The sequence below is a fragment of the Lactuca sativa genome, chromosome 1 (assembly GCF_002870075.4).
Source record: "Lactuca sativa cultivar Salinas chromosome 1, Lsat_Salinas_v11, whole genome shotgun sequence".
Classification (NCBI taxonomy): domain Eukaryota; kingdom Viridiplantae; phylum Streptophyta; class Magnoliopsida; order Asterales; family Asteraceae; genus Lactuca; species Lactuca sativa.
Window position 1 is genome coordinate 77,558,920 of NC_056623.2, and position 11,362 is coordinate 77,570,281.

General features: G+C 34.7%; 2 protein-coding genes across 2 annotated transcripts; both read left to right on the forward strand.

The window, feature by feature from the left end:
• The first annotated feature begins 2,000 nt into the window (after positions 1 to 2,000).
• LOC111886112 (uncharacterized) lies at positions 2,001 to 3,170 on the forward strand. Its single transcript, XM_023882347.3, has 3 exons — positions 2,001 to 2,139; positions 2,709 to 2,825; positions 2,913 to 3,170. Exons 2-3 carry the CDS (start codon positions 2,743 to 2,745, stop codon positions 3,046 to 3,048), a joined length of 219 nt encoding a protein of 72 aa, XP_023738115.1. The 5' UTR covers positions 2,001 to 2,139; positions 2,709 to 2,742; the 3' UTR covers positions 3,049 to 3,170.
• A 1,845-nt stretch (positions 3,171 to 5,015) lies between these two features.
• Positions 5,016 to 11,362, forward strand: LOC111886053 (pheophorbide a oxygenase, chloroplastic). The gene is made up of 3 exons (XM_052771313.1): positions 5,016 to 5,194; positions 5,260 to 5,529; positions 11,013 to 11,362. Exons 2-3 carry the CDS (start codon positions 5,359 to 5,361, stop codon positions 11,265 to 11,267), a joined length of 426 nt encoding a protein of 141 aa, XP_052627273.1. The 5' UTR covers positions 5,016 to 5,194; positions 5,260 to 5,358; the 3' UTR covers positions 11,268 to 11,362.

The window sequence follows — 11,362 nt, forward strand, 5'->3', positions numbered from 1 at the left end:
TATAATAAACTAAACATGAGTACATTTTCAAATTATCAGTTTACTAAAATACAATTTACAATATTACATCTCGGTTTACAATAACAGCTGGTGAAGTCAGGCACACTGACTTTTTCGGGTTATACAAAAGAATACAAATATGTTTTGCTATAACTATTTTGGTGTCAATGTACAATGATTGAACACGTGCATAAACTTTTACTTATTAATGCAATGGTTGTTTGTACTTTGATTTCTATAATGCATGTGTTGTGATACTACAAATGAAGTCATCCACCCCTGGATGTTTCCGCCGTCTAGTTTGGGGGTGTAACACAAATCAACGAATTATTATAAAAAATGTTGTTTAAGGGTGATATGGTCATTTTGCACAGTCAGTTGGATGCAAAATCAAACAACAAGTTTCGGTTAGAAGTTAATTTAGTCAGAACTTCTAACCTAGTCAGCTCTAACCCAATTTACAACTACCAAACGACCCCTTAGATATATTAATTACAATCGTATTTGTTGAATGTTTAAGGTTTTTTGAACTTGAAAAATCAGGTAACCCCCCCCCCCCCCTCTTTTTAAATTATTTTTTGATTTAGATTAATATTTAGTAGTTAATTAAATCTGTTCCATGAGTTCGACACCCAACTTCCTTTACTATACTATAATCCGACTAGGTCTACTACCTATAGGTGCATAATTAGATAAGTAGTTAGGTTATAAATTTAAAGATAGATAGGTAATATCTTTTACACCACATAAGCCCGTCATTTTTTATTGTATACATGTCCATGACATGGCAGTTGACTAAAGTCAACGTTGGTCATTGACTTTGACCATTAACTTTTGGCATGGATTGACTTTTGGTCAAAATTTTGTTTTTAGAAGGTAGACTTAGGGTTTGCCTTGCTTGGATTGTTAGGATGTGTTTAGCACCTATCTTTTGGTGTTGAGAGCTAGTGGTTGTGGTCGGTGCGACTTTTAGCGAGGTTTTAGTCGGCGATGTGATTCAGGTGAGTCTCTTCACCGTACTTGTGGGTCGAATGCACCAATGTCGACCCAATGGATTATGTTATGTAGGAAGACCGGGTGGTGGCCCTGGAAATTGTATGAAAGACCTGAATATGGCTCCCCACACATTGTATGCAAGACGAGGATCTGGACCTTGGCAGTTATACGTAGAGTTGTTTTTGTGATACTTGTATGAAAGACCATGATGTGGATCTTGACATTTGTTTGAAAAACCCGAGTTCTGGCCCCCAACATGACAAGAAAAGACCATGATACGGCTCATGGTCTGATAGTAACTATAAGACTATGGATGACACATAACAATCTTTATATATATATATATATATATATATATATATATATATATATATATATATATATATATAGTATGTGGTATTTTTGAGAACTCATTAAGTTTTTTACTTATAATTTTATGTTTATGGTTTCACGTACTTCCGGTTACAAAGGGAAGGGTCTGACGTATGTCACTATCTCTATTTTATTGTTAATGTCGAACAACATATTTTTAATAAGGGGGAATCTCCGGAAAAGTTCTAATATTTTACCCTAATTTACGAAAAAGTTTCAAACTAAAACTTGTTTACGAAAAAGTCTTAATTACCGATAAAAATGACGATTTGGCCATATTTTCCCGGTTTACCAGTTTTATTACTTACCCGATTTTAATAAAGTCTCATTATTTTACCATAATTTACGAATAAGTCCCAAATTATGGTAAAATAATGGGACTTTAACGAAAATTATAGTAAAACAATGGGACTTTAATGAAACCGGGTAAGTATTGAAACCGATAAACAGGGGAAAAAAAAGAGCCAAATCGTCATTTTTCCAGTAATCGGGAGTTTTTCGTAAACCAATTTTAGTTTGGGAGTTTTTCGTAAATTATGATGAAATATTAGAATTATTCGGAAGATTTCCTTTTAATAATATATATTTATTTAAAAAATTAGTTAAAAATTTATTCTACTGAAAATGCGAATAAATCCGCTAATCCAAAAATAAATTGGGAACCGTCAACTGGTACACGGACTACACATGAACTGTTCGCCTCCCTCGAATTCCATGGCTCAATTCATAGCTTTCTAAAGCAGCTTTAGCTTCGCATCTTCTCACAACCAGGTAAATCAAATCATTATTGAATCTGATTATCCTTTATTTCGCTTTGATTCTATGATGTCTATATACGTATAAGCATGATCGTGAGTGAATTTTTTTTAGGGTTTTGGTGTCTTCATTCCAAGAATAGATATTAGAGTATTTCACAGATTAGGGCTTATTTTAGTTTTCATAACAAGACTCGTTTTAGGGCTTTGATTTGCCACGCACATCTTTTCCGCTGTTAAAAGCATGACAATTTCTTATCAACAGCTTCGAATTAAACTGATATCCGAAGCATTTCTTTTGTTGTTTTCATTTTAAGTTCTTCGTAATCAGCCGATCTAGATTCTTATGAGCACAATCGGTTATGCAATTACTCCAAATTCTCAATAATTCAAATGATTAAAATTTCATTTTTCCTCTTTGAGAATCGGCCACCTAAAGTCTTAGGCCATAATATACGCAAGTTGACATGGAAGAATCGATCTTGGTTATGAAATTATCAGAATTATGCATCTGTTTATGATTTCTGAGAACTAATTGTTGTTGATTTACAGAATTTTATACAGTCTCCTTTTCTTGATTTACAGATTGTTTTAAATTAGTCTGCATTTAAAGATCTTGATGTCAAGAACTCGTAACATAATGGTTGCAACAGGCTTGGTAGCTTTTGCAAGTGCAGGTTTAGCTTTTCCCTTTTACATGGCGTAAGTACATTGCTTTTTGGTTCATTTATTTTTTAATTATTAGTCTTTCTTGAAACATTAAACATTAAAATGTATGTTAAAATACAGGACTAGATCATCATCAAATGCCCCTGTTATTGATTCATCAAAACCATTGCCACCTCAAGCAACTTTTAGAGGACCTTATATCAATACCGGATCACGTGATGTTGGACCTGATTATCAGACTTATTCCAAGAAATAATCTTTTTTAGCTTCTTTATTTTTATTTTTTATTATGTACTGGATAAGTTTTAACTACAGTATTTAGAAAACAATGTACTTTGTTAAAATGCTTATATTAATAATATCAATCCGTTTGGTTTCTATTATTGTTCTTGTTATTTCCGCCCACCATAGTGTGAATGAATATCACATGTATGAGTGACAAATGGTGTGCCAAATTTAAGTTAATGTGTTAACATACTTGTTATGAGAATAATTATAGATAAATATTTACCTTTTTGTTGATTTGTAAATGGTTAGATTTGGTATTGTTTTCCTTGAATCCACAAATTGAAGTGTGTTTGTTCTTTAACTTGTTGAAAATTTGAAACCAAATCAAATCTTGAAGGTTAGTGAATCAATCATTTTAATTTTGTTGTATTTTTAAAATAAATAATATCCACATATCAATTTATGAGTTTTTTCAAATTTTAAAATTAAAAAACCACATAATACTTTTATATATATATATATATATATATATATATATATATATATATATATATATATATATATATATATATATATATATATATATATATATATATATATATATATATATATAGTAATTGCAATAAATATGTTTATTTATTTCTTATTTTGGAATTTTATTTGAAAAAATACTTAATGTTTACATTTTGATATTCAGTTTTTTTTAGTTAACTTATATAATATATAGGTCTCACGCTTAAGAAATATGAAAATTAGAAAGAAAAAAATATCGACTTAAACAAAATCTTTCACAAAAATGATGACCAAATTTGTAATTTAGCAACATAAATACACGAAAAGAAAAAGCGAATAAATCCACTAATCTAAAAAAAACGGGAATCATTTCGGGTCAACTGATACACGGACTTCACCCGAGTTGTTCGACCCATTTGGGTTAGATGAACTCATTTGATAGCTCGATGCAACTTCAATCACATAATAGGGGTCGCCCAAAGTTCTATAGTTGGCGATTAATAGCTTTCTAAGCAACTTTGGCTTCGCATTTTCTCACCTACAGGTAACACGAATCTGATTATCCTTTTATTTCGCTTTGATTCTATGGTATCTATATACGTATAAGCATGAACGAGAGTTAAATGAGGGTTTCGGTGGCTTCGTTTCATGAATAGATGACAGAGTATTTCAGGGAATCAGGATTTTTGTTTTTCCATAACAATGATTTATTCTAGGGTTTGATTCCATGGTGGTGGTATAGATTATAGAACCACCTCCTCTACGATATTTCTTTTGTTGTTTGTCTTTTGATTCTTCATAATCAGCCAATCTAAGATTCGTATATGGGCAATCGTTTCTGCAATTACTCTAAATTCTGGATTAATTCAAATAATTGATTCCCTTTTTGAGACTTAGATATCAGAAATCTTAGGTCATAAGTTGAATTATCCCCACATAAACTTTTTATACCTCCTAATTTGGTTACCTGATACAGAATTTTATATTCTACGCATTCATAACATAGAATCAATCTTGATGACATGATCAAGATCATGCATTTGTCTACGATTTATGGTGACTAACTATATATAATAAATATCCTTTTGTTGACTTACAGATACTTTTAAATTAGTCTGCATTTAAATATCTTGATGTCAAGAACATGTAACATAATAGTTGCAACAGGCTTGGTAGCTTTTGCAAGTGCAGGTTTAGCTTTTCCCTTTTACATGGCGTAAGTACATTGCTTTTTGGTTTATTTATTCTTTAATTATTAGTCTTTGTTGAAAGATTAAACATTAAAATGTATGTTAAGATACAGGACTAGATCATCATCAAATGCCCCTGTTATTGATTCATCAAAACCATGGCCACCTTAAGCAACTTTTAGAGGACCTTATACAAATACCGCATCACGTGATGTTGGTATTATATAAACAAGTAAGTTTGCACAACCAAAGGGTAATATAGGTATTTCACAACTAGAAAGAGATTAGTTAAACAAATTTGTTGTTTTCAGGATAGAGGATGACACAAAACTCCCTATTGTGGGTGATCAAAAGTGGGTAATTTGGATTTATTCCTTCAATGTACCAATGGCACCTGGAAAGACTCGTTCCATTGTTTGCAGTGCTAGAAATTTCTTTCAGTTTACAATGCCCGAGCCCACATGGTGGCAGGTAAAGTGTGTAAATTAAAATAAATGACTATTTTACCCCTTTATATAAAATGGGGAAAATTGTAGGTTGTTCCACGATGGCATGAACATTGGACATCAAACAAAGTATATGATGGTGATATGATTGTTCTTTAAGGTCAAGAAAAAGCTTTTTTATCACAATCAATGGAAGATGTCAACAAAAACTTCAGAAAACTCACATTTACCCCAACACAAGCTGATCGATTTGTATTAGCATTCAGAAACTTGCTCGGAAGACATGGGAAAAGTCAACCCGAATGGTTTGGTCAACCCAACATCCAATCACTACCCTCCACATACCTATCCAAACGCCAGGTATGTTTTTTAAAAGACCCCTTTCATACTTGACATTATCATAAAGTCAAAAACATGCTACATGCATATTTATATCTTATTACAAAAGACTGGATACAAACCGACTATTAAGGCTTTTACAAGGTTTCATAAAATACATAACTACCCAGGAATTTAAAACACATATACATATACATATATGTATGATAAGTACGAACATAGTAGTGTTAACTATTCTAAGTCTTCCAACAAAACATGTTTACTCTGGATGCTTATCACCTGAAATAGTTAAACACTGAGAGGGATAAGCGGGTGACGCTTAGTGAGTTCAAGGGAATTGCATTAAGCAAGACTCGTCCAGGGAAACAGACACCACAATCAAAGCATAATTGAGTATTATTGACAATCAACAATGTCATCCAAGCCACCAATAAAAGAAACATAAATGTATACCTCCTAAAAAATACAGAAAAATATCATTTTATACAATAAATTAAACGTATGTAACTTCATCAACCATGTATTTAAGTAGTGTTTCATATCATGAAACTATAGCAGGAATGGAATGCAATAAATAAAAAATTGTCCTTTGACTGATATAATGGAATCTGTTTTGTCTGATAGAATGGAATCAACCGTTCTACTCAGATGAACATGGTTTAAAATCAAATATAAAACAAAACAATTGATTCTTGCCATGATGATGAACTGTATGAATCTCAAACAAAAATCATTGACTCATGAAACCCAAAATAAGATATCAAATTGAATCCATAAAAAATCGAGTTAGAAACCCAGAAAGACAACGTAAAACCATTATCTACAAGTCGATGTTATTTGTCTTCCATCAAAAAAGGTATACATGGATGAAAATCCCTCTCCAAAGAAAAATTATGTTGAGTTCAGCTTTTAGGCGCCATGAATAACCATGATGATGAAGAGTAACACATGTCAGTTATGGTGGCGGAGGTGGTGGTGTATCATATTTGAGCATGTACATCACATCAATAAGAACATCTGCCTATTTAACTTTTTTGGAATTAATTGTTGCAAATCTAGTCGGTGAAGATGATAAAAATATTTGTGACATAAACCACAGGTAATTTAAAACCAACCCTCACAACTGGATTTAAATGTTAAACAACACAATATAACCCTAAATTATAGATGAAATTTTCACAATAAACAAACCCTAACATTGAACATCGATACAAACCCTAAATCCCTAAACCTAAGAACTGGTAAATTTGGTTACAGCCTTGGTCCACTCAGAAACAACATGCTTTGCCAACATGCTTTTAGACGCCATGAATAACCATGATGGTGAAGAGTAACACGTGTCAGTTGTGGTGGCGGAGGTGGTGGTGTATCATATTTGAGCATGTGCATCACATCAATAAGAACATTTGCCCATTTAACTTTTTTGGAATTAATTGTTGCAATCTAGTCGGTGAAGATGATAAAAATATTTGTGACATAAACCATAGGTAATTTAAAACCAACCCTCACAACTGGATTTAAATGTTAAACAACACAATATAACCCTAAATTATAGATGAAATTTTCACAATAAACAAACCCTAACACCGAACATCGATACAAACCCTAAATCCCCAAACCTAAGAACTGGTAAATTTGGTTACAGCCTTGGTCCACTCGGAAACAACATGCTTTGCCAACTCTCCGGGAAGAATCAATCTCACGGTCGTTTGAATTTCCCTAGAGGTGATCGTCGGCTTCTTGTTGTACCTCGCAAGCTTCGAAGATTCCTGAGTAAGCTTCTCGAATATGTCGTTGATGAACAAGTTCATGATCCCCGTGGCCTTGCTTGAGATATCGATGCCAGGATACGAGTCATTCTCTACATGGCCAAAGTGTAACGACCCAAAATACAACCCAAAAATTTTTGTTTTAATATTACTAAAAATCACATCATCGGTTATCATAAATAATAAAACCATAAAATGATTAACTCAAATGTCATAGTAATTGTGTCTAAACAAAAACTGCATCAATCATAACTTCTTCCAAATAAACTCCCAGGATAAAACTGAGGTTGTGGTGTATGCAATGCCATCATCCCGAGCTCTTCCCTTTACTAGTTGAAGTATCTGGAACCAAAACTGAAAACTGTAAGCAAAAAACTTAGTGAGCTCCCCCAAACTACCACATACCATACAATAACATATAAAGCACATACTGGGCCTTGCCCACTGCATCGGACTGAAGTCCGGAAACTGCATCGGACCGAAGTCCGGAACTGAATGGGACCTTGTCCCCTGCATCAAAACGAAGTCCGGAACTGACTGAACATAGCATAGCATAAACACATATCAACTAGCATAAACACATATACTGTATACTGCATCGGACCGGAGTCTGGAACACATAACACAAAGACATGCTTTAATCACAAAGACATCAAGCACCCTGAACTATTGCATCAGACCGAAAATCGGAACCACTGCTAACTAAACGGGTCGGCATTGTGGCCGTAGACCCGTTCCTACTGGAAGGAAACTCACCTCGAAAGTTGGCTGTTAAAAATCTACTCGGGAACTCTCTGTTGCTGCTCTGGTATCTCCCCGACTACAATTCTCATAAACACACTCAATCAAATACTGATAACTAATCTGAGAGTAAAATGATTATCTTACCCCTGGACAAAGTCAACACTATGGTCAAAGTCAACATACAGTTGACCTGACTCGCCGAGTTGGGTCGCCAACTCGTTGAGTCCCTGCTCTCATTTCTAATTCCTGTCCGCTACTACTCGTCGAGTTTGGCATACACTCGACGAGTTCCTCTTCAATGCAAAAAAATCAGTATATCTTCATCTGACTCGTCGAGTTGTATGAACAACTCGTCGAGTTCTCCTTCATCATAAGAACACTCTGGTCTGAGACTCGCCGAGTTGTATGAACAAATCATCGAGTCTGTTCTTGAGGTAAAAAGATTGCCTTGGACTCGCCGAGTCAGGGCATTGACTCGCCGAGTCTTTCCATTATTGAGTCCGGCTCCCGGCTCACTGAGTCCACCTCTAACTCACTGGTTCCACTCGAATAAATCAAAAGGGGTAAAATCAGGGACTCGCTACTCGACTTGACAAGTCTGATGAAAAACTCACCGAGTCGCTTGCATGCAAACACCATACAGACGATTTTGATCGATTCCAATGCATTCAACTCATAGATCTGGTTTCCTAGGGTGGTTTTTACACGTAAAGTTTCCAACTTTACGTGCATGAATGCATATACACGAGTTTAAAGGGCTCTAAATGGATTAAAAGGGTAGATCTAGGCTTGCATACGAATTTGACTCAATAAAGGCAGTGGATTTGAGCTTCTAGAGCTCGATTATGACTAGATCTGATGTCCTTTCACTCCAATGAGCTCTCAATTCACTAACAAGCCAAGAAATGTCCTAAAAATGATTCTATTGGGGTTTTAATGGAGATTTAAGCATGGAAACAGTAAATGTTCGAGTTATACCTCTCAAGGCTCTGAAAAGGGCTCAGGATCTTGGATCTTCTTCTTCTCCTTTGCATCTACCTTCCTTCTTCTCTCCAAATCTTCAAAGAATCACAAAATACACTAAAAAGGCTAAAAGGAATGCTAGGGTTTCGAGAGGAGCGTTCTGGAAGTGATGGGGGCTGACTTGAGCCCCAAAAGGTTGTTTAAATAGGGTGCAAACCCCTGAAATTAGGGTTTCTTCCAGACAGGCGGACTCGCCGAGTCCAGGAATCTGGACTCGTCGAGTTGTCTACTTAAACGTGCTCAAAATCCCGTCTCTACTCGACGAGTCGGTCTACTGACTCGTCGAGTTCCTCTTGAAAACCAAAAATACATATTTAAATTACGTACCAGAAATGGGGCGTTACAAAAAGGCACAAATCCAATACCAAAGTGATACGAGTCATTCTCTACATGACCAAAGGCACAAAGCCAATACCAAAGTGATACGAGACATGCTCTACATGGCCAAAGGCATAATATCAATACCAGAATAATACGAGACATTCTCTACATGGACAAAGTCACAAAGCCAATACCAAAGTGATAGGAGACATGCTCTACATGGCCAAAGGTATAAAACTATTACCAAAATAATATACGAAAGCACAATGCACATATAACACATAACATACAATTGTCCCTATATTGAGCTCACCGTGAAATAGCCGAATGATAAAATGGTGATTTGGACAGCACTTCGTCTCTAGAAATGACTTTTTTTGACGAAACCGGGAGTTTTAGTTGAAAACCAAGCTTTACGCGGGCAGAGTTTCCACTGAAAAGATTATTTTCTTGGGGTCTTCGGGTGTTCTGGGCTTGCTTTGGGTGTTAGGGAGGTTCCCTAGGCTTCGGGGGTGTTACGATAGTTTGAGAGGTGTTTGAGGGTGAAAGAGTATCAATTTTGTAAAAAAAATCGAAAGACTTCGCTTTCTATTTATAGTGGTCGAAGCCTCACATTACGCTGAGCGTACTTGCTACGTGTCAATATTGTGAGATAGGTGTCCTCCGTCCGTAGAAAGAGGCGACGTGGATGATTTCGGACCTTGTCTGAGTACGTGGGGCGTAACTCGAGTACGCTGGGTGTACTGCCTCCTCGAAGTTTGTGTTTGAAACTTCAAAAATTCATATCTTTCGCATATGTGCTCTGTTTTTAACGTTCTTTATATCCACGCGTAGGTGAGATTATACTCTATAACTTTCGTTTAGACTCTGTCGGCTAATTTTGAATTTATATTTAATATTATATTTTTAACAGATGGGGACAGGAAAATCCATTAAAAATTCATAACTTCTTCATCTGACGTCCGTTTTTGTCTGTCTTTTTACTGTTGAACTACTCTTGACGAGACCTTCGATTCTCATTTAGGTTGTGTCAATTAAAATTGCTCGATCTATAATTCGAATTTCGAGCTGAATACTGTTATGCCGAATTTTAGAAAAATGATAACTTCTTCAAACGAAGTCAGATTTTGACGTTCTTTTTATGAAAGCTCTCGGTTTGATGAATACTAAGACTTTCATTTAGATCACTAAAGCTAAAAAGTAGTTTATCATAAACTTACTTTTTACGTCATATGGCGTCATGCCGGTTCTGTCGCGAAACTTTGATAAGTCATAACTTCTTTGTTATAACTTGGATTTCGGTGAAGTTTTCGCCTAAACGTTTCTAACGATATAATTGATAACGTTCAATAACATTAATTTTACTTATTTTCAACTTAAATGTTATATTTTCGTTAATTTCAATAGTTGCCTTTTTGATCGGAATCTCATAAGACTTCCAATGTTTTCCAAATGATTATAAACATAGTTTTACTTCAAATCTCATAAAACTATCTTGTTAAAACTCAACGCTCAAAACCATATATTATTTACTAATAATCGATTTTAAACTACAAAACACGATAATTGAATGTGTATGTTACATTTTTCATCTTCCATTTGCATATTTCTTCAATCTTTTTGTGATTATTATGTTGTTTGTGGCAGATGTTGGATAGATTTGAGCAACATACATTGAAATGTTCTTCAAGTAAGAAAACACATGAAAGATTTGAGATATTGAAGAAGGTTTTAGTGGGAGGGTGTGTTGTACTTTGTGCTGCTGCTGGTGTACCTTCTGAGATGCAAATGCGTGCTGTTTTTGCGGGATTTGCGGTTTTGAGTGCGGTTTTGGCTTATTATTGTCATGAACTACATAAGAATTTTGTTTTTGTGGATTATGTTCATGCTGATATTGATTAATTAAACTTGGTATAATGTGGATATTTTGGCATTGTTAGTGAACTATATTGATGTATTTAATACTTTGTTTATAGAAATTAGATGGTGGTGTTATA